General features: G+C 46.8%; 1 protein-coding gene across 5 annotated transcripts in view; it reads left to right on the top strand.

Moving 5' to 3' along the window:
* Window positions 1–24289, top strand: part of IL10RB (interleukin 10 receptor subunit beta) — a 46710-nt gene that overhangs the window by 5564 nt on the left and 16857 nt on the right. For all 5 annotated transcript variants that reach the window (XM_054542774.2, XM_024239381.3, XM_024239379.3 and 2 more), the window contains 4 exons: window positions 4820–4977; window positions 7999–8165; window positions 11305–11452; window positions 16345–16502. In XM_054542774.2, the coding sequence (XP_054398749.1) occupies window positions 4820–4977; window positions 7999–8165; window positions 11305–11452; window positions 16345–16502 (631 nt within the window). The remainder of the gene's footprint in view (window positions 1–4819; window positions 4978–7998; window positions 8166–11304; window positions 11453–16344; window positions 16503–24289) is intronic.

Consider the following 24289-nt stretch of genomic DNA (forward strand, 5'->3'; position numbering starts at 1 on the left):
AAAAGGAAGTTATTGCAAAACAACTTTTGAAATACTGCACATGCTGGACAATTGATGCATTCGTTTAAAAGAAGGAAATGGGCCAGTAATCCCAGTACTTTGGGGGGCCAAGGTAGGATAACCATTTGAGGCCAGGAGTTCAAGACCAGCCTGGGCAACATAGCAGCCCCTTGTCCCTACAATTTTTTTTTTTTTTAATTAGCTGGACTTGAGTTGGAAAGAAGGAAGGTGGAAGGGAAGAAAGAAGGGAAGGAGGAAAAAAAATATGGCCACATGTAAGAAAACCCCCTTAATGAAATGACCACTAGATTTTCCAAATGATGAGATGTTAAGCAGCCGTGAAGAAATGACTGATTGACAAATATCTGTGGTATATTAAGTGAAAAAATAGCATGATCCCAATGATCTCTATCTACTTTTTGCAAGGGATTTTTCTAGGTATCACTAAGAATGCTGTGAGGTGTGATGTGCTACCTTAGACTATGAAGTCAAACAGATCTGAGTTCAGTTGGGCAGATTTCTTAGGCTCTCCACGCCTGACCCCTGTGTACTTAATAAATGTTGGCTGTTGTTATTTTTATCAGCATCACTTTCATCATCACTTCTGGGAGCAACCAAATTGGTTTTGGCACCAGAAGATGCCTTGGGGGACCAATCCAATAGCTCCTTACTTTTTTATTTTATTTTATAAATTTTTAAATTAAATTTAATTTTTTGAGACAGTCTCACTCTGTTGCCCAGGCTGGAGTGCAGTGGTGCAATCACGTCTCACTGCATCCTCCACCTCCAAGGCTCAAGCGAGCTTCCCTCCTTAGCCTACTGAGTAGCTAGGACTACAGGCGCATGCCACCGTACCCAAATAATTTTTTCATTTTTTATAGAGACAAGGACTCACCACGTTGTCCAGGTTGTTCTCAAACTCCAGGGCTCAAGTGATCCTCTGCCTCGGCCTCCCAGAGTGCTGGGATTATAGGCGTGAGCCACTGAGCCGGGCCAGCTCCTCACTTTTTGCAGGATGAGAGCCTGGGCTTCCTTTGATCACGTGGAGGCAATTACACCTCCTTGGCTGTTGCGAGCTTAGATTCAGGAGATTGTATTTCCCTAGCATCCAACAGGCATGTCCAAATGTCATCTCTTTTCTTCCACTTCACTTTCTGTCATGTTCCCTTTGGCGGTTGCTGTCGGGGCTGGTGTTCTGACTGAGACTGATGAATTGTTTTATAATTTTTCCAGAGTAATTGCAATGATAGTCATTTATAGGACAGGACAGTCACGGGTCACTTAACAACTGGGGTACATTCTGAGAAATGCATCATTAGACAGTTTTGCTGTGTGAACGTCATACAGTGTACTTGCACAAACCTATATGGTGTAGCCTCGTATACACCTAGGCTATGTGGTTTAGCCTATTGCCCCAGGCTGTAAACCTGTACAGCATGTTACTGTACTGAGTCCTGTAGGCAATCGTAACACAATGGTATTTGTATATAGGCATATCACAGAGATAAGGTAGTTTTGGTTCCAGACTACCACAATAAAGCTAAAACCACAATAGTGAGTCACATGAATTTTTTTGTTTCCCAGTGCATCTAAAAATTATGTTTATACTGTAGTCCATTAAGTGTGTGATAGCATTATGTCTAAAAAAATGTGCACAGCTTAATTTTAAAATACTTACTGAAAAATGCTAGCAATCATCAGAGCCTTCAGCAAGTCATAATCCTTTTGCAAGTGGAGCATCTTGCCTTGATATGGATGGCTGCTGACTGATGAGGGTAGTGGTTGCTGAGTTGCAGTAACTGTGGCAGTTTCTTGAAATAAGATGACAATGAAGTCTGCTGCATCAATTAACTCTTCCTTTCACGACAGATTTCTCTGTAGCGTGAGATGCTGTTTGGTAGCATTTTACTCACAGAAGAACTTCTTTCAAAATTGGAATCCTTTCAAACCCTGCTATCAACTAAGTTTATGTAATATTCTAAATTCTTTGTTGTCATTTCAACAATGTTCATAGCATCTTCGCCAGGAATAAATTCCATCTCAAGAAACCACTTTCTTTGCTCACTCTTTAGAAACAACTCTTCATCTGTTCAACTTTTATCATGAGATTGGAGCAATTCAGTCACATCTTCAGGTTCTGCTTCTAATTCTAGTTATCTTGCTGTTTTCACCACATCTGCAGTTACTTCCTCCACTGAAGTCTTGAACCCCTTAAAGTAATCTATGAGGGTTGGAATCAGCTTCTTCCAAACCCCTGTTAATGTTATATTTTGACCTCCTCCTATGAATCACCAATGTTCTTAATGGCATTTTTGAATGGTGAATCCTTTCTGGGAGGTTTTCAATTTACCTTACCCAGATCCATCAGAGAAATCACTATCTATGGCAGCTATAACTTTACAAAATATATTTCTTTATTTTATTTTATTTTATTTTTTAAGATGGAGTCTCACTCTGTTGCCCAGGCTGAAGTGCAGTGGCATGATCTCGGATCACTGCTGCTTCCACCTCCCAGGTTCAAGTGATTCTCCTGCCTCAGCCTCCCAAGTAGTGACACCACACCAGGCTAATTTTTGTATTTTTTTTTAGTAAAGTCAGGGTTTCGCCATGTTGGCCAGGCTGGTCTCGAACTCCTGCCTTAAGTGATTTGCCCACCTTGGCCTCCCAAAGTGCTCAGATTACAGGCATGAGCCACTGTGCCTGGCTTCAAAATATATTTCTTAAATAATAAGATTTGAAAGTCGAAATAGCTCCTTGACCCATGGGCTGCAAAATGGATGTTGTGTTAGCAGGCATGAAAACAGCATTAATTTCCTTTTAAATCTCCATCAGAGCTCTTGGGGAACCAGGTACATTGTCAATGAGAGGTAATATTTTGAGAGAAAACTTTTTATCCTGAGTGGTAGGTCTTAATACTGGGCTTAAAATATTCAGTAAACCATGCTGTAAACAGATGTGCCGTCCTCCAGGCTTTGTTGTTCCATTTGTAGAGCACAGGCAGAGTAGATTTGGCATAATTCTTAAGAGCTCTCGGATTTTCAAAATGGTAATCCAGTGTTGGCTTCAATTTAAAGTCACCAGCTACATTAGCCCTTAACAAGAGTCAGCCTGTTCTTTGAAGCTTTGCAGCCAGGCATTGACTTCTCCTCTGTAGCTATGAAAGTCCTAGATGACATCTTAATAAAAGGTTGTTCCATCTACATTAAAAATCTGTTGTTTAGAGTAGCCACCTTCATCATTTTAGCTAGATCTTCTGGATAACTTGCTGCAGCTTCTACATCAGCACTTGCTGCGTCACCTTGCACTTTTATGTTATGGAGATGGCTTCCGTCCTTAAACCTTATGAACCAACCTCTGCTAACTTCCAATTTTTCTTTTTTTTTTTTTTGTTTTTTTTGTTTTTTTTGAGATGGAGTCTCGCTCTGTTGCCCAAGCTGGAATACAGTGACACAATCTCAGCTCACTACAACCTCTGCCTCCTGGGTTCAAGTGATTCTCCTGCCTCAGCCTCCTGAGTAGCTGAGATTACAGGTGCATGCCACCACGCCGGCTAATTTTTTTGTATTTTCAGTAGAGATGGGGTTTCACCATGTTGGTCAGGCTGGTCTCGAACTCCTGACCTGATGATCCACCCGCCTCGGCCTCACAAAGTGCTGGGATTACAGGCGTGAGCCACCGCACCCAGCCCCAACTTTTCTTCTGCAGCTTCCTCACCTCTTTAAGCCTTCACAGAATTGGAGTGTTAGAGTCTTGCTGTGGATTAGACTTTGGCTTAAGGGAATGGTGTGGCTGGTTTGATCTTCTATCCAGACCACTGAGACTTTCTCCATATTATCAATAAGGCTGTTTTGCTTTCTTATCATTAATGTGTTCACTGGAGTAGCACTTTAAATTTCCTTCAATAACTTTTCCTTTGCATTCACAACTTGGCTAACGGTTTGGCCCAAGAGGCCTGTTGTGGCCTGCAATATGCCGTCCTCACTAAGCTTAATCATTTGCAGCTTTTGGAATAGGGAGGCCCAAGGAGAAGGAGAGAGGCAGGGGAGTGGCCATTGGGTAGAGAAGTCAGAACACTCACATCTGTTGATTAATTTCACTGTCTTATATAGGTGTGGTTCATGGTGCCCCAAAACAATTACAACAGTAACATCAAAGATCACTGATCACAGATCACCATAACACATATAATTGTGATGAAAAGGTTTGAAATATTGTGAGAATTACCAAAATGTGACCTAAAGACATGAAGTGAGCATGTGCTGCTGGAAAAATGGCACCTATAGGTTTGCTCAAGGCAGGGTTGCCACAGACCTTCGATTTGTAAAATGCAATATTTGTGAAGTACAATAAAGCAAATCACAATAAAACGAGCTATGTGTACATCTAAATGTATTTAAACACAGAAAAGGTACAGTAAAAATACAGTATTTATCTTAGGGCACCACTGTTGTACATGTGGTCTGTCGTCTACCAAAATGTCATTATGCGGCGCATGACTTTATTGAAAATCATTGTAATATCTTTATTTTAGTAAATCTTTGTAAATCAATGTCTCATAAATCACGTGCCCCTGCTTTCAAAAATAGATAATCAAGGAAGGACGCTTTCTCGGTCAAGTATGCTGAATACTCAACCCCTTGGAGAGGCACGTAGTCATTAAGATGTTCAAGTCTCTGAGAAGTTCTGTTTCGAAGACGCCTATTTCTATGTTTAACACAGTTTCCACTCCCGCCCCGCTGCCTCCAAATTAAGTACCAGTCAGCCTCAGGGAGACTGAAGCTAGAATTCTCCTGATTGACCTGTCTTTTTGATTGTGTAGTTATAGGATATTCCAAGATAAATGCATGAGTACTACCTTGACGGAATGTGATTTCTCAAGTCTTTCCAAGTACGGTGACCACACCTTGAGAGTCAGGGCTGAATTTGCAGATGAGCATTCAGACTGGGTAAACATCACCTTCTGTCCTGTGGATGACAGTAAGCCATTTTGTTTTCCCTTTTTTTGTAATGTCATCATCTTGCCTTGTTTTTTTCCACATTGGTTGGTCCATCAACAAGAATTCTTTGAGGGCCCACAAATGGATGGCCTTGCACAAGGAGCTTAAGGAATATAATAAAGAGAGTTGTATCCCTAAAGAAATTCATGGGAGAGACAGAAAAAGATAGGCATATTATCAATGCAACAATTAAATATAAATCTAACACCTTCAGTGCCTCAAAGATGTGACTATGTTGGGGCCTGTGCTGTTAAGGAGAAGTTCTGGAAGGATTCTTGTGGTGAATTTTCTGGGAGAAAATCAGTATGGAATTATGACTTAAACAAAGAAATATAACGTGATAGGCAAAAGAATGAAGGCAGGTGTAGAGATGGAAAATCTGATGCAGACAGCCAGCTTGCCCAGAGCGAAGGACAGAGGGAGGGATAGGGCTGATGGCAGGTGGGTTGGGTCAGACTGGTTGGTCAGCATCAAAAATTGTTCCCAGGTTGGGCAGAGATTGCAGTGAGCCGAGATCACGCCACTGCACTCCAACCTGGGCAATAGAGCGAGACTTAGTCTCAAAAAAAAAAAAAAAAAAAAAAAAAAAAAAAATATATATATATATATATATATATATATGTTGTTCCCAGGTTAGATTTGGAGGGTCATGGTGACCACCAGAGTCCCCTAAATATGAGATGAGCATATTTAGAATATCAGGAGTTGAAAACTAATTAAACCATATATTAGCAATTGAGAGAGTAAAGAAGATTAGAGGTTAAAAGAACCTGATTCACAAAATTCACATACAGCCCTTCAAAACTCACATAGAGAAAAGCACTAAAAGAATTGTCTCTGGCTAGGCATGGTGGCTCACGTCTATAATCCCAACACTTTGGGAAGCTGAGGTGGTGGGTCACTTGAGCCCAGGAATTTTCTTCTTTTCTTTTTTTTTTTTTTTTTTTTTGAGACGAAGTCTCACTCTGACACCCAGGCTGAAGTGCAGTGGCTGATGTCAGATCACTGAAAACTGCCTCCAGGGTTCAAGTGATTCTCGTGCCTCAGCCTCCTGAGTAGCTGGAACTTCAAGTGCCTGCCACCATGCCCAGCTAAATTTTTCTGTATTTTTAGTAGAGACAGGGTGTCACCAGGTTGGCCAGGCTGGTCTTGAACTCCTGACCTTAAGTGATCCAACTGCCTCAGCCTCCCAAAGTGCTGGGATTACAGACGTGAACCACCATGCTTGTCCTTGAGCCCAGGAATTTAAGACCAGCCAGGGCAACATGGTGAAACCCCGTCTCTACTAAAAACAAAAAAAATACCAAAAAAAAAAAAAATTAGCCAAGCATGATGGAGTGTGCTTGTAGTCCCAGCTACTTGGGAGGCTGAGGTGGGAGAGTCACCTGAGCCTGGGAAGTCAAGGCTGCAGTGAGCCATTATCACACTACTGCACTCCAGCAGCCTGGGTGACCAGAGTGAAGTCTTATCTCAAAAAAAGAACTGTCTCTATATGGGGAGCGGTCTTTATGCCAGTCCCTGCTCTGGACCCCCATGTCCCCCACAATTACATCCTCCCTGGTAGAGAAGGAGGCTAGGATGCCTTTCTTCCCTTTCCCAATTCCATCCCAAGCCTGGGTAAAAACATCTTACTTTTGGAATCATAAATTATCAAAGTTAGATTATCTTTTCTAACGGTACCTTTACAAAAACAAAGAAAAGATGAACAGAAAAGTAAGTTTCACAATAGTTAAAAGTACAAGTTTTTGCTCCTATAATTGCTGTCTTACCATGTCCTAACTTGTCCCAAATTCTGTTAGCTCCCATCCATGGAAGTTCCCTTTAGGACCTAGGTACAACACGGTTAAGCAGCTTGTCAAAAAGTCATACAGGTCATGAGTGACTGAGCAAGGATTCAGACCCAGGCTCTTGCATCTGTGCTCTTAGCAACTACTACCCAATATTGGAGATTTGCCTCTTGAAGTCTATGTATTTTAGTGATAGGAAAGTGCTTCCAGGCATCATGCATAACCTGTTTATGCTTGGCTTTGGCAAAGTATTCCAACAAGTTTTCTTGTCTGGTTTTCAGACGAGCACTTTAGAATGATATAAGCAGGTCCATTAACAGCCCTGAAAAAGTAACAGCAGCCAAAGAAGAATACAGGACAGAACTCAAACACCATGATTGCCCGGAACCATTTATGAACCATTCTATAGTTATTATTGAGTACATCTGTGTAACAGCTGCATTCTGAGCACTGAAGCTACAACAATGAACGAGACAAAATACCTCATGGAGCATATGTGTGCTAATCAGGAATACAGATAATAAATAAATAGATACATATTATATGACAGGTAGTGACTGTGGTTCTTAAGAAGACTGAAGCAAGGTAATAGGACAGAAAGTAATGGGAGCTGCACTTCTACATAGAATGGTAAGATACAGTCTCTCTGAGGAAGTAGCATTTGAGCAGAGACCCAAATGAAGTGAAGGAGCCAGCCACATGAATATCTAGTAAAAGAACATTCAGAAGGGAAACAGCTTTAGACATTGTTGGAAATATATATGGTTAATTATATATGTTAAACATGTAAAGGTGGCCACTAAAAACAATAGAGATGCCATCTGTAGCTTCCATCCTAAAAAAGGAAATAAAATTCAAGCCAACAAAAAACAGAAATAAAAGAGGAGGAGAAGACACCAAAAACATAAAATAGAAACTTAAAAAGAAATCCTTATAGAAAATACATAATAATATAGCTGGAATAATTCCAAATGTATCAGAAACCACAATAAACATAAGTGGACTAAACTTCATTAATAGACAAAGATTATCAGATTTTTTAAAAGAAACTAAATCCAACTATCCTTCTTAGCCATGTCAATCAATGTCATGACAATAGTATATCAAAGCAGTGTACTTCCGTGGACTAATTGTTCTGCATGGTTATGAAAAATTAATGTTGAAATTTTTAAAATGTGATTTTTGATTGTCATTTTGTTTGTTCTTCTGCTTAGCCATTATTGGACCCCCTGGAATGCAAGTAGAAGTACTTGCTGATTCTTTACATATGCGTTTCTTAGCCCCTAAAATTGAGAATGAATACGAAACTTGGACTATGAAGAATGTGTATAACTCATGGACTTATAATGTGCAATACTGGAAAAACGGTACTGATGAAAAGGTAAGCTTGGCTAATTGCATTTCAGAGGTAGTAGGCTTTCATATTCTTTGCAGAATCTTGCAGGGTGGCAGCATCTTATGGACTGGTCCTCTGTAAGCCAAGAGCTTCCCAGACTGAGGGGTTACTGGTATCTCTGGCTCAAGCTTCCCAGACCCCTTAGGGATATGTGTAGAGCAGACTTTCAGGACAAAGTCTGCACAGTGACAGCAGACCTTTCCCTCCCTGAAGGGCAGTTGCAGGGGAAGGCACAGTTGAGTCAGAGTTAGCTGAGGGAACTTGGAGCTGGCTGAATTAGTTGATCAGCAAATTGACAACTGTCCCATGACATCAACCCCTGTGTCCCACACATACCACAAATCAGGGACGTCCATGGTCAAGACAGCCCCTTGTTGCTCTATTCTTTAGGGGACAATTTCTTTAAAAACACGGGCTTGGAGTCAAAAGATCTGATCGGAATATCGCCCCTGCCACCATGTGCCATTGGTCACTTTCTTGACCCCAGCCTCCTCAAGTCTGCAAAATGGGCATAATAACTTACTTTATTAATAAAACAAGGATAATAACCTACTTCATAAGATTGTTGGGGAATTTAATGAAATAATAGAAAATATAAACTCATCCCATTGCCTGGAATGATGTATATATGGTCAGTACATCAGTACATGAGGTTTCCTTCCTCTTTGCTAGACATGTTAAGGTTATTTTTATTCATCTTTGGTCAAGGTTTATTCTGATACCTAATGCTTCTGAGCTGAATGCCATTCATGGTCCTAAACTGACATATATATGTTATGTATGTCATATTACATATATGTTATCCCTTCCACATTAAATGTTGATTTTACCACTTAATTCTCAAAGTGTTTGGGAAGAAGGGATCACCCATGTTTATTATCTTAGGACTGATGTAGTTAAATTTATATACACACACTGCATAGCCCAAAAAATCTCAAGTTAATTTTTTTCCCCAAAAAATGTTCCATTAAATGATGCAGTGTCTTAGTCCATTCCTGCTGCCACAACAAAATACCACAGACTAGGTAACTTATAAACACTAGAAATTTATTTCTCACAGTTCTGCAGGCTGGGAAGTCCAAGATCAAGGCACCAGCAGATTCAGTGTCTGGTGAGCACTGGTGCGCTCTGCCTCCTAGATGGTGGAAGGCAAAGGGCAAGGGTGTAAACAGCTCCCTTGCTGCTCTTTTCTAAGGTCACCAATGGCATTCAGGAAGGTTCTGCCCTCATTATTTAATCACTTCCGAAAGCCTCCACCTCTGAGTCCTATCATATTGACAGTTAAGTTTCAACATATGAATTCTGATACTCACAATCACTGATCAAATGCAGGCATCTCTGCTAAGCCCTGGGGTATAAAGATAAGAGCAGATCGCTCCCCTCTGGGAGCTAGCAACAGACCTCAATTAAGGATCTAGTTTTACAGTAAGCAGGGTCAGTGCAAACTCCACTTACTGTTTAGCTTCTTTTCTCACACATGCCCACAACATGGGCATCTGGTTACACATTTGTCCTCTCCCTTTGGCCAGTTGTGTGGCAACCTTCAGTGTGACTTACCAAGTGTGGAAAGGCTGCCTGCTGCACTGCTACTCTCACAGGTGCCTGTGATGCCACCAATACAGGTTTTTTTGGGGTTTTTTTTGAGGCAGAGTCGCAGTCTGTCATTGCCCAGGCTGGAAAGCAGTGGTGCGATCTCAGCTTACTGCAACCTCCACCTCCTGGGTTCAAGCAATTCTCCTGCATCAGCCTCCCAAGTAGCTGTGATTATAGGCACCCGCCACCACACCTGGCTAATTTTTGTATCAATGCAGGCTTATATGGTTCCCCTCTAGAATGCAGAGATTCCTGAGGCGGTGCCAGACTAGGTCCCTAAACTCACAGCACGAAGGGCTTTTGAGAATTCTTTCTTCCTGTTGGGAGAAAGTGAGAAGATAAAACCAGAAGTTGCCCAGACGCGAAAGGGCAGAAAAAGCCCTAGCGGGGATTAAGAAGGTCCCTCTACTGCTATGCCACCACCTTACCTGCTTGCCTCTGAGTTTAATCTTTGAAAAAATTTGCATTGTAAGGTTTTAGAGGCAATGGACTTCTGGAACGGCAAGCTGCCATTTTTTTCAGTTGTTGCTTTGATTTGCTTTTGGTCTTTTAATTTACTTATTAGAAGTTAAACCATTTTCTTCATATATTCCATGAGTCTAATCCAATTATTGACCTCCATGGGCTTAGCTCCTCATGCAGTAAAGGAATATAGGCATGCTGTCAACAACCCCAACCCCAAAAGAGAAATAACCAATTGCGGCTGGGTGTGGTGGCTCACAACTGTAATCCCAGCACTTTGAGAGGCCAAGGTGGGCAGATCACCTGAGGTCAGGAGTTCAAGACAAGCCTGGCCAACATGGCAAAACCCCGTCTCTACAAAAATACCAAAAAATTACCTGGGTGTGGTGGTGTGCACCTGTATTCTCAGCTACTCGGGAGGCTGAGGCAGGAGAATTGCTTGAGCCTGGCAACGGAGGTTGCAATGAGCCATGATCGCGCCACTGCACTCCAGCCTGGATGACAAGAGTGAAACTCCATCTCAAAAAAAATAACAATTAAAAGACCGGTTTATTTTCTTTATTTCTTTATTTCTGAGACAGAGTCTCGCTCTGTCACCTAGGCTGGAGTGCAGTGTGGGGTGATCCCGGCTCACTGCAACTTCACCTCCCAAGTTCAAGCAATTCTCGTGCGCCACCACGCCTGGCTAATTTTTTGTATGTTTAGTAGAGATGGGGTTTTGCCATGTTGACTAGGCTGGTCTCAAACTCCTCAGTCTCCCAAAGTGCTGTGATTACAGGCATGAGCCAACACACCTGGCCTGCTTTATCTTTTTTAAAAAAGAAGTGATGGCTTGTATGTCATTTAAGCTGGAGAATTTGGGAACCGAAATGGTTTGTGGGCACCGCCGTCAGTCCTTGATGCACCCCCTGAGTGGCCTCAGGGTCCCTGAACTGAGAGGAGCACCGGCTACCTGCTCCTTCCTATTTTAAGTCTAAAACAGCTATTATAACTGTTAAATGTGAAAAAAAAAAAAAGGTGGTGCTCTTTCACTGCTTAGTCATGTTCTTATTTTTGTCTCCATTACTAGTTTCAAATTACTCCCCAGTATGACTTTGAGGTCCTCAGAAACCTGGATCCATGGACAACTTATTGTGTTCAAGTTCGAGGGTTTCTTCCTGATCGGAACAAAGCTGGGGAATGGAGTGAGCCTGTCTGTGAGCAAACCACCAATGACGGTGAGTCCTGAGATGCACCTCCGCTAAGCATCCTAAACAGCTTTATAGACACCTGCCCTAGACATGATTGCATCCAACTCAAACTCCAGCTCAGTTTAGAAATCTATCACCCTGACATTGTCTCTCAGCCCTGACTGATCAGCTTCATGCTGGGAAGGAGACCACACCCGCTTCTGAGACAGCTCATTCACTCTTAGATCAAAGGAGTTGCTAGAAACCTTTTCTGTCTGGTGGAGCAAGGTCTGCCTCCATGAGCCCCCCTTGGCAGTACTTATTCTGCCATCCCAGGCTCCCTAAAGCAAGGCCCATCAGTCCTCCCAAGACCACCAGCAGAGCTCGAGCCTTGTCACATACCCCAAAAGCCTTTCCTCCGCAGGCGGCACATTTCCAGCCCCTGCCGACATGTGATGGGAAGCAAGTGTCAGGAAATCTGACCGCCGTCCTCAGCCAGTGCTGCCTGATTCAGGGCCCCTTGTATGCAGGGAACCAGGACATCAACACAGTCCTTCACACACCATATGGACCACTTCTAGCTTGGAGGAAGGAACGGGAGAAGGAAAGAGAGAAGGTTCCCATGGGCCTAAACACTGCATATTTATGTGCAGACACATTGCAGTTGCATGTTGGTGAAAACTGTGGCCCAGGTGTCTGCATACAAACAGCAGGCCTTCCTATAATTTAAAGATGTTGGTGAAGGGTTCAGCAAGCTCAGACAATGGAAGGATGAAACATGGCATGCAGCATGCAGTTTGATCAAAAAGAAAAACATGTCTGCCAGACATGGTGGCTCACACCTGTAATCCCAACACTTTGAGAGGCCGAGGTGGGCAGCTCACCTGAGGTCAGTAGTTCGAGACCAGCCTGGCCAACAGGGCAAAACCCTGTCTCTACTAAAAATGCAAAATGTAGCCAGGTGTGGTGGTGCACACCTGTAATCCCAGCTACTTGGGAGGCTGAGGCAGGAGAATCGCTTGAACCCAGGAGGCAGAGGCTGCAGTGAGCTGAGATCGTGCCACTGCACTCCACCCTAAGCAATAAGAGTGAGACCCTGCCTCAAAAAAAAAAAAGAAAAGAAAACATTTCAAATAGCTTGCAAATACCAATAATCACCCATGAACTGACAAAATCCAAACATTTTACAAAACAAAAGGGTATGAGCCATTGAAAACCTGCTTTCATCAAACACCATTTTCATTTTTTCTTAAAACACACCTATCCCATTTAAATCCACAAGTTTTCAATGAGAGCATTAGAAGGATCTTCTCCCATTTTACAAACTAGAACATGAAGGTTCAGAGAGTGATACAGTTTGGATGTTGCCCTCATCCAGATCTCACGCTGAAATGTAATCCCCAGTGCTGGAGGGGGCACCTGGTGGGAGGTGATTGGATCATGGGGGCCGACTTCTCATGAATGGCTTAGCACCATCCCCTTGGTGCCGTCCTCCCGATAGTGAGTGACTTCCTGCGAGATCTGGCGGTTTAAAAGTATGTGGCATCTTGCTCTCTCTTGCCCCTGCTTAGCTTTCCACCATGATTGGGAGCTTCCAGAGGCTTCCCCAGAAACAGATACCGCTATGCTTCCTGTACAGCCTGCAGAATCATGAGCTAATTAATCCTCTTTTCTTTATAAATTACCCAGTTTCAGTTATTTGTTTATTTGTTTTTTGGATGGAGTCTCACTCTGCTGCCTAGGCTGGAGTGCAGTGGCTCGATCTTGGCACAGCCTCCGCCTCCTGGGTTCAAGCAATTCTACTGCCTCAGCCTCCTGAGTAGCTGGGATTACGGCGCCCACCACCACACCCAGATAATTTTTTTATTTTTAGTAGAGAGTGGGGTTTTGCCGTATTGGCCAGGCTGGTCTCGAACTCCTGACCTCAAGTGATCCACCCACCTCAGCCTCCCAAAGTGCTGGGGTTACAGGTATGAGCCACCACGCCCAGCCATCCAGTTTTAGTTATTTCTTTATAGCAGTGCAAAAACAGCCTAAAACAGGGAGGTTAAGTAACTTGCCCAAATGCTAGTAAATGAAAAGGATCAACCAGAACACAGGCTCATCTAAGCCCAGGTTATGTTTCCTGTAACTTACTACCTATAGATTAATTCCATAGGTAAACTGAGGCACTGTGTCCCTGTGGATAAAACAGGAAAGAGTAGTCTGCCTCATGGTGTGGTCAGATGGATCTGAAACAAGTTAGAGAACTTTATACAGAGGATGTAGATTAGTAGATTCTCCCACAGTTCACAGCCTGTGCAGAGCAGGGTTGTCTCTCCTTCCCCTTCTGGAACTCTCCATCTGGGGTGAGTAACAAAAGCATTTCTTGAATTATGTCACCGCCACCCAGAGGTGTCCTTGTCTAAGATGCTAAGATGCCCCAGTTTGAGACACCAGGAGACCCAAGCACTGCCCCAGAGGTTCATTACCCAAAATAAAATAACAGGGCGGGGCCCATGGATCCCTGTTTGAATGAGTCTCCGGGCGCCAAATTAGAGAACTACCGAAATATTAATGGAAGGATGGATGGATGAGTAGGAGCCTGGAACTTTCTCAAGACCTGGGATGTCAAATCCCAAGGAGACCTCACGTGTTCAGCTGTGGTGTGGACTGGGGGCAGCTCCAGCCAGCTCACTGCCGTATGACCCTGGAATCACTAAGAGCAGACTCATGTTTAAGCTGAACATCCTGGAAGTGTGGGCCAGACGGCACCGCTTCTGGGCTCCGGTACATGAAACAAACAAGAACCAAGAACTGGGATAAGGAGTCCTGAAACGCGCAAGGACAGGAGCTGGGGAGATGGGAGGCTGCCTGTGGGAATGAAAACACAAGAGAGCGAGGGCCATGGGGCTGGGGGCGGCACAAGTGCTCAGGTCCTTCCAGCCGCTTCCCTCATACAGACGCCACTTCCATCCCTCAGACGTTTAAGGAGTGTCCGCTGTGAGCCACGCACTGTGACAAGCACCATGTGGTGCCAGCAGGTGACTGCACTTGCTGTAGCTCCAGGGTCATGTGCTGTGTCAGGGCTCTTTGATCCCTGTGTCCCTTTAAAACGACATGCTCTTCACGGGCAGTGTTTGTTCTCTTGGCCCCTCTCAGAGCTAAATGCTCTGCTCATGAGGGCGGTGCTGGTTGGCAGGGGATGGGTACAGAGAGTTCAGGTCGCCAGGGCAGCTGGAGGAGGGACCTGGAGCCGAACAAGGGGAGCTGGGACCACGAGCAACCCAGGTGACATCCTGGACTCTATCAAAGATAAGCAAAGCAGGACACTAGTTAAAGCAGTCAAAACATTTTGTTCAGTAATGACTGGAGTTAGGAAAAGGGCCGAGTTCCATTTACTCAGAGGTGTTTTAAAGGGAGAACGAGGGCCGGGTGCAGTGGCTCATGCCTGTAATCCCAGCACTTTGGGAAGCTAAGGCAGGAGGATCGCTTGAGCCCAGGAGTTCGAGACCAGCCTGGCCAAAATAGTGGGACCCCCATCTCTATAAAATATTTTAAAAATTAACTGGGCATGGTGACACATGCCTGTAGTCCCAGCTACCCAGGAGGCTGAGGTGGGAGGATCACTTGAGCCCTGGAAGTCAAGGCTGCAGTGAGCCATGTTTGCACTACTGTACTCCAGCCTGGACAACAGAACAAGACTCTATCTCAAAAATGAAAATAAATGAAAGGAGAATGAGGGAGTAGAAAGAAAGAATGCATGGGGAGTTGAGCAGAATCAGGGAAGTGAAAAAAATTTTAAATCAGCTAAGGGGGTGGGTCAGTGCCGTGAGGCCCTCTGTGTCTGTGAACAGGCGTTTATCAAGGCTAGGCCTCTACCCTCCCACAGAGACAGGGAGACAGAGGCCCTGTCCTTCCTGATGATTTCAAAAGAATGGCTCGCAGATTGTTGAGAAAAATATCCCTGCGCTGTGGGAGATACGTATATGTCTCAAAGGGACAGAGAATGGATTCACCACTGTAAGCCCTTTTTAATAAATGCTCTCATCAGGGGCTGGGAAGAACAAATGGTAAGTTCCTTAGGCAGCCTTGGGTTTCTCCAGACAGGAATTCAAGGGGGTTGGGTCGTCTCAGGGATGTAGCCTTGGCCTGCTAGAGGCTATGCTGGGGTTTGGCCAAGTCTCTTAGTGCAGGGGTTTGTTTGTTTGTTTTGGCTTTGGTTTTGGTTTTTGAGGCGGGGTTTCACTCTGTCGCCCAGTTTGGAGTGCGGTGGTACAATCATAGCTCACTATCACAGCCTCGACCTCCCAGGCTCAAGCGACCCTCCCACCTCAGCCTTTCAAATTGCTGGGACTACAGGTGTGTGCCATCATACCCAGCTAATTTTTTAAAAAATTTTTTTGTTGTAGAGAAGGGGTCTCACTATGTTGCCCAGACTGGTCTCAAACTCCTGGGCTCAAGCGGTCCTCCCACTTCGGCTTCCCAAAGTACTGGGATTACAGGTGTGAGCCACCACACCTGGCTTAGTGCAGGGGTTTGGATAGAGTTGTTCATGCAGAGTTTCTGTCTTTCTCAATATAGAGTGAGATGGCGCCTGTGTTTAACTCAGGCTCAGGTGTCCAGGGGGGTCTCATTGGCTGTGTCAAGGCAGAACTGGTATATCCAGACCAGGGAGGCCCATTGCTACACTGCCAGTAGGTATAGTGCATCAGAATTCTTGCTTGTTATTCTTTCGATGTATATCAGCAATAATTCCAGAAACCAAACTTTGGAGAAGATAGGAAAAGGGTGAAACTCTTCGAAAACCTCTGAGTCCTCCAACCGGTTGCTGTTTCTGAGACGTCCCCCAAGATAAACGTACAGGCTCTGTTTTCAGGGATTGTGATGGTTAAAATGCTCTTGGGATCACTGTGACCCGACCTGTGACAAGAATGTAACATGCCCACTATCCCTGGCAGAAACGGTCCCCTCCTGGATGGTGGCTGGCATCCTCATGGCCTCGGTCCTCATGGTCTGCCTGGCACTCCTCGGCTGCTTCGCCTTGCTGTGGTGCGTTTACAAGAAGACAAAGTACGCCTTCTCCCCTAGGAATTCTCTTCCACAGCACCTGAAAGAGGTAGGTAGGATGGAGTGAGATGTGGATTTGAAAACCTTGATTGGAAAGAGCTTTCCTTTCAAGTTAGGGCTGCCCATTTCCAGACAACATGTTTTCCGGGAAAACACATACACACACACACACACACACACACACAGACACACCCATCTTGTGTGCTGGTCCATTCTCTTGTAACCGTTTCAGGGAAGTCTGAGGTCAAGGAACAGCCCCGAGGAAAGGGGCGCAGGTTTGTCCAGTAGCCCTCCCTGCACCTAAGGCATCGCTCCTTCTCCAGCCTTCACTGCCCAAAGCCCCAGGTCCCTGAGGAGCAAAGGTGATGGTTCTAGGGCAGGAGGGGAAAAAACAGCTCAGTGTGGAAGAAAGAGAAAACTGGAGGCTGAATGCCAGGAAATCGCCAGAGGGAGAGAATGGGAGGAAGGAAAGGCACATTTCCAGTTTTGGAATATACGAGAGCGATTGAAATTCTGGGTAGTGTTTCCTGGACTTTAGGAAGGCTATTTGTAAAAGGATTAGGAAGAAGAAACAATGCACCTGACTAATGATAACAGGACTGAAGAAGCCCTAAGAAATGAAACTCTGGGTAGTCACTGACACTTGAAAATGAAAAGATGCCAAGCCCGGACCCCAAGGAACTATCTTTGGTCTCATTTCCCAGGAAGCAGACTCTAAGATAGAGATTTGTATTCAAAAGGCTTAATGGGGAACATCCTTGGGAATAATACCCTAAGGGAGTGAAGGTAGCCAGATGAGGTAGAGAGAGGTTGAGCTGTCACACAGCCACAACAGAGGCCTCAGCCAATCCCATGTGGCCTCTCGAGCTGGGGTGGCCCTTTAGAGATGTCCTAAGCTGAGGCAAGAGGGATGGGTGTGTGACCTCCACACTGGCCATGCGCTGGATGTGGGCTACTCCCAGGAAGGGGCCCTAAGCTAGGGTGAGGGGTGAGACAGCAGCAGCCAGGAGCTAGGAGCACGAGTGCCTCATTCCTGAAGGCACCATAGCCTGCATTACAGTCATCCCTGGGACCACTTGGATCTCCTGGAAGCAGCTCCTCCAGGATCTGAGTTGATCTCGTTTCCTGGGGAAGGTTACAGGAGGGAGATGAGTGGAATGCACTCCAGCCCCCACCGCTGCTGCTGGTGTCGGGACCACAAAGGAATGCTTGTGGGCTGGCCCTGAGGGCCCGCTCTCCTCTCCCGGGAGGAGCCTGTGCTGTAGGGGCTGCTGACCTGATTGGGTGACCCAGCCCTCATCCCAGAAAGCACAGAGCCTCCAGTCCCCAGGCCCATCTCAGGCAATGGCCTGTCCCTGCACTTGTCAATTTGCTGTCAAAATCGGGCAGGGGAGTCCCAGGAGGTGCCCAGTGACTCTGGCGGGTACCCACTGTGATACAGTGGTGACTTCTCTCCTTGCCTGCCAGTCTCTTGGCCTGAGGAGGTGGCTTAAAGTTTATCGGGCCTTGTTTCATGTCCCCTGGTAGAAATGCTCCCACTCTGGGAACCTTCTAGACCAGATGTCAGCAAACTTTTTCTTAAAGGGCCAGGTAAAAAATATTTTAGAAGGCCAGGCACAGTGGCTCATGCCTGTAAGCCTAGCACTTTGGGAGGCTGCAGTGGGTGGATCACCTAAGGTCAGGAGATCGAGACCATCCTGGCTAACATGGTGAAACCCCGTCTCTACTAAAAATACAAAAAATTAGCCAGGCATGGTGGCGGGCGCCTGTAGTCCCAGATACTCGGGAGGCTGAGGCAGGAGAATGGCGTGAACCTGGGAGGCGGAGCTGGCAGTGAGCCAAGATCGTGCCACTGCACTCTAACCTGGGCAACAGAGTGAGACTCCGTCTCAAAAAAAAAAAAAAAAAATACAAAAATTAGCCCGGGATGGTGGCACATGCCTGTAATCCCAGCTACTCGGGAGACTGAGGCAGGAGAATTGCTTGAACTCGGGAAGTGGAAGTTGCAGTGATCCCTCACACCACTGCACTCCACCCTAAGCAACAGAGTGAGACTCCGTCTCAAAATTTAAAAAATTTTAAAATTTATATATATATATTTATATATATATATATTTTAGGTTCTGTTGGCAAGAAATAAAAATCAAAATTATGTAGGCACTTATATAACCACTTAAATATAATCATTTAAAAATCCTAAAGCCATATGAAAAAACAAGTGGTAGGCCGGATCTGCCCCATGGGCCTTCGTTTGCTGGCCCTGCCCTAGACCCACAGAGCCTCAAATCACAAGGCCAGGGAGCAGCGGTTTCCCCAGTAGGTCACTGGGCATGAGGGTGAACAGGGCCACTCCTGCCCCGCGCTTGCTTCCTGACCCGGGTGTTCCACCTGCTGGGGACACAGCCCCACGTGACTGTTGGTCTTGGGTGCATGCCAGGGGCTGGAGGACAATGCCCCGCCCTCACCAGGTGTCATCTCCAAGCTGGCGCCTCCCCTGTACTTTCAACAGGTGGCTCCGTCCTTCTTCCAGGCTGGCAGCTGCTGGGTGGTGCAGGGTGTGATACGACCAGGGGGGGTCCCACCTTCACTGTCAGTGGGCCCATTGGTTTGGCACCATGTGATACGGCGTCTGTATTAGTTTGTCAGGGCTGCTGTAACAAAGTAGCACTCGTTGCGCAGCTTAAACAACAGGAATTGATTCTCTCACGGTTCTCGAGGCCAGACGTCCAAAATCGAGGTGTCACTAGGGTGGGTTCCTCGGAGGCTGTGAGGGAGGAGCTGTCCCAGGCCTCTACCCTAACTTCTGAGGGTTGCTGGCGATCTTTGGCATTCCTTGGCCTCTAGAGGCATCACCCAGTCTCTGCCTTGGTCTTCGCACAGCCTTCTCCTATGTGAGTGTCCACATTGCCCCTCTTTACACAGACACCAGTCACAGGGGGAGGGCTCACCCTACTCCACTACAACCTCATTCTACTTAACTGATCCCCCAGTCACAGGGGGAGGGCTCACCCTACTCCACTACACCCTCATTCTACTTAACTGATCCCCCAGTCACAGGGGGAGGGCTCACCCTACTCCACTACACCCTCATTCTACTTAACTGATCCCCCAGTCACAGGGGGACGGCTCACCCTACTCCACTACACCCTCATTCTAACTTAACTGATCCCCCAGTCACAGGGGGAGGGCTCACCCTACTCCACTACACCCTCATTCTACTTAACTGATCCCCCAGTCACAGGGGGAGGGCTCACCCTACTCCGCTACACCCTCATTCTACTTAACTGATCCCCCAGTCACAGGGGGAGGGCTCACCCTACTCCACTACACCCTCATTCTACTTAACTGATCCCCTCTGCAGCAACCCTATCTCCAAATACAGTCACATTCTGAGGTAGAGGGATTAGGACATATGAATTTCTTTTTCTTTTTTTTTTTTCTGGAGACAGAGTCTCACTCTGTCACCTAGGCTGGAGTGGAGTGGCATGATTTCGGCTCACTGCAAGCTCCGCCTCCTGGGTTGAAGCGATTCTCCTGCCTCAGCCTCCGGAGTAGCTGGGATTACAGGCGCCCACCACCACGCCCGGCTAATTTTTGTGTTTTTAGTAGAGACAGGGTTTCGCCATATTGGCCAGGCTGGTCTCAAACTCCTGACCTCAAGTGATCTGCCCGCCCTGGCCTCCCAAAGTGCTGGGATTACAGGCGTGAGCCACCACGCCTGGCCCAGGACATGAATTTTGTAGGAACAGAATTCAACCCCTAACAGGATCCTCTGCTAGGAGAGCAAACACCTGTGAGACCTTAGGGGTCCTGACAGGCCCTGCAGGACACGAACAGCAAATCACTCCTAAACTAAAGGTCAGCTCCAGCCAGGATGCACTACTGCCCCTTCCAGAGTGATGCAAGAGTTGATGTCATCAGCTTGCTACCAGGTGGCTGGTCGGTCTCCTCAGGGAATGCCGTTATATCAGGGGCTCAGCATTGATCTCTGTCGCAGGCAGGTTGGACATTCCACAGCAGTGGTAGCTACCCAGCCGTGGGAGCGGGCGCCCCTTCTTTCAGGCCCACGCACAGCCTCCATCCCTGCCACCACGGCTGCTGTGTTCATGGGCCCTGTGCCATGTACAGGTGACCAGTGGCAGAGGCTGGCTGACATCCACTGGCTGTGTCAGCATGTCTCTCTGGCTGTCTGCTGTCTATGATACATGCTCTCAGTGGGAGTTAATATGGGATGCAGAAATCTCCACACTCCAGCTACTCCCTCAGGTCCATCCTTCTTCCCAAACATCCTTGTCCCTAACCTTCCAGTCTTCATTCCCCAGGGCCCCTGACCACCAGGCTTGTCACTAACCCCAGCCTGGGATCCCACAGCTGGCCTGATCTTGGGCTGCTTTTCTTTCCACGTAAAGGTGATGACCAGACCCATGGCCCAAAGCTCCGCCCGTGGGGAGGCTTTCTCCCTGGTTGGGGCTGAAGTGCAGCAGCGGGCCACTTTCGGTGTGTGCCCACATAGCATGCTAACCTTGCCATGAAAGCAGGCCGGCCTTTCCTCCTTCTTCTGCTAGGCATAAGTACCCGTCCCCCTTTATGGTCATCATGTGAGCAGACACAGACACGGTGCGACAGGGGTAGAGGGACAGGAGTCTGAGCCACCGCATGTGGCCGACATGTACCCTTTGACCCCATCTCAGGACCTCCTGGGTCTCAGGCCTCATGATGGTCACTTCTGGGCAGCACGATCACCTTGTGTCCCTCGTCAGAAGCTCTGTCTCTGCTGGGACCCCATAGCGTCCCAGGAGCTGCTTTTTCAAACAGAGTATAATTATCTGCTGCAGATGGCCCCGCCTGACCCCAGAACTCTCGTATCTATGTTGCGATTTTCCTCTTGGGATTTGCCATAAACTCCACCCAGCATCTTTTCCCACCCCAGACACTTCAAGGATATGCCAAGTCACACATTCCCCAGGTTGGATTCACAGGCCGTCCCTGGTGGGTAATGTACCAGTCCTGAGGTGTCCATAGAGCTGCAGGCTCCACAGCCCATACCTTCTGCAGGGCCCTTTCCTGCCCAGGGCCCCTCCATGCCGGCAGCCTCCTGTGTGGTTTGATAAACATATTGGAGCAGTCAGTATTCCTAGGCGTGGAACATGCTGCCTCCAGAACCCTGAGGCCTCCACGGCACAATGCTTCCTTCCTAGTGGTGGGAGGGGTGAGATATAATAATTGGTTCTTTAAAGAGGATGTCCTGGCATGCCCCACTGCAAGGGTCCCCTCAAATATCACAGATGTGGCAGGTCCCTGAATCTCTACAGGCTGAGTTTCTCACCTTCTGCAGTGTGTGTGCCTCACCAATGCCTTGCTACTTCTTGCGTGTCTGGTCCTATTAATGTATTGTTGTGATAGCTAATATCAGGCCCTTGTCCCCACACCACCAGTTAGCTGATGCAGGCTGCCTCTGGGAAGGGCACAGAGCCTTGACCAAGGCAATTGCCTTCTGGGAAGGGCACAGCCTAGAAAGGGACTCAGCTGTGAGCCATTTCAGCCTCCGACATTCCTGGAGGCTGGGGGAACAAGCGCCTCCACCACAAAAGGGATCTGGGCAACACAGCACTGCATCTACCCTCGATGGAAAGTGGGGCACAGGACCATAGGCAAGTGTTTCAGAGCAACTAGAACCTCCTATAGAGAGTGCCAGGCTGGGCATGGTGGCTCACACCTATAATCCCAGCACTTTGGGAAGCCAAGGCCAGCAGATCACTTGAGGTCTGAAGTTCGAGACCAGCCTGGCCAACATGGTGAAACCCTGTCTCTACTAAAAATACAAAAATTAGCCACGCCTGTAATCCCAGCTACTCAGGAGGCTGAGGCACAAGAGTCGCTTGAAACTGGGAGGCTGACGTTGCAGTGAGCAGAGATCGCACCACCGCACTCCAGCCTGGGCGACAGCGAGACTCGATCTCAAAAAAAAAAAAGTACCAAGGAGACTGTAGCACCAGCATGAACTAAGAATCCTCTATGAGCTTTTGAGAAGCCACAGCTGCAGCAGAAAGAACAAAGAATGAGGGTGGGCCCTTTGCTTGGGTAAAAGGTATTGTGTTAACTGAGAACCAAGAGGAAACAAAATTATTCACCTGCTATTTTTGCTTCTGGCTTCACCGTCAAAGAAACTGGTCAGACAGGAAAGAATAGACGGAATGAACAGTAGAGGGGCCTGCTGGCATGAGCTCTCACCTCCAAGGCTAGAAGACTTTGCAGACTTGACCGTGGAGCCAGCCCCTGTAAGATCTGAGAAATCAGAGAAGGGAGTGGAGGGTGCTGGAGAAGGGCCAGGCAACTACGGAGCAGGTCGGGGTCCTCATGTCACGACTTTCTCCAGCTTGACTCATGATGTATAGAATCCATTAACCAGGACCCAGAGGATCATTTAGAGTTTAGGGAGATTTGCTAGGAATGGAGACTGAGTTAAAAAAGCACTAGGGAGTTTCATCCTACACTCATCTATTGAGCCAGCCACCAGTTTGTGTGTGTGTGTGTGTGCGTGTGTGTGTGTGTGTGTGTGTGTGTGTGTGTGCGTGTCCAACCGGGAGACTCAGCTGATACTGCTTCCTTGTGATTTAATACACCTTCCTTTGATCTCTGCTGTCCCCATTATCCCAGGAAAATCCAGAGTAGCTTCCAGTCCATTCTCATTAATCCACTGGATCCAAAGTTTAGAGAGGTTCCCCTTCCCTCCAGCCTCCTTCTTGGCCCAACAGAGGAGCACCCCACCACCCTCCATCAGCTGCTCAAAACCCACAAGGGAAAAATCCCGACAGGTCCGTTCCAGGAGGTAGTGGAGCTACCCTCAGGTTCCATTAAGTCATATCAGAAGGCTGAGTGTAGAAATGACACTAAGAGGGGTTCCTTCTGGAGGGAAAGGGTTCAAGATGAAAAGCTTTACAGAAGGTTCTCCATCTAATTATGAAGATTAAGAGCACTGGTGGACCTAGGAAGATGAAGAATGGAGAGTGGGAAACCAGCAGAGATTTCAGGAAATGTGTAGGGGCATCTTCATCGTTCAAAGCACCGGAGAGACAAAGATTATCAGACTGTGGTCCCTGCCCTTAAGGAGCCCTGGCTACAGGTGACACAAACTGAGAAGAGTTGGTGTCTATTAAAAGTGAGAAGGCAGCTCTGTCTGATAGAGCATATTGCAAGCCATGTGTGTTTTAGATTTGCTAGTAGCCACATTTTTAAAAAGTCCAAAGATTGGGCCGGGCGCAGTGGCTCACGCCTGTAATCCCAGCACTTTGGGAGGCTGAGGTGGGCGGATCACGAGGTCAGGAGATCGAGACCATCCTAGCTAACACTGTGAAACCCCATCTCTACTAAAAATACAAAAAATTAGCTGGGCAAGGTGGTGGGCCCCTGTAGTCCCAGCTACTCGGGAGGCTGAGGCAGGGGAGTGGCGTGAACCCGGGAGGTGGAGGTTCCAGTGAGCCGAGATCGCACCACTGCACACCAGCCTGAGCGACAGAGCGAGACTCCGTCTGGAAAAAAAAAAAAAAAAAAGTCCAAAGATTGGCCGGGCACAGGCATGGTGGCTCACACCTGTAATCCTGGCACTTTGGGAGGCTGAGACAGGTGGATCACCTGAGATCAGGAGTTCAAGACCAGCCTGGCCAACATGGTGAAACCTCATTTCTACTAAAAATACAAAAATTAGCCGGACATGGTGGTGGGCACCTGTAGTCCCAGCTACTCAGGAGGCTGAGGCAGGAGAATCTCTGGAACCTGGGAGGCAAAGGTTGCAGTGAGCCAAAACTGTGCCACTGCACTCCAGCCCAGACGACAGAG

The sequence above is a fragment of the Pongo abelii genome, chromosome 22 (assembly GCF_028885655.2).
Source record: "Pongo abelii isolate AG06213 chromosome 22, NHGRI_mPonAbe1-v2.0_pri, whole genome shotgun sequence".
Lineage (NCBI taxonomy): Eukaryota > Metazoa > Chordata > Mammalia > Primates > Hominidae > Pongo > Pongo abelii.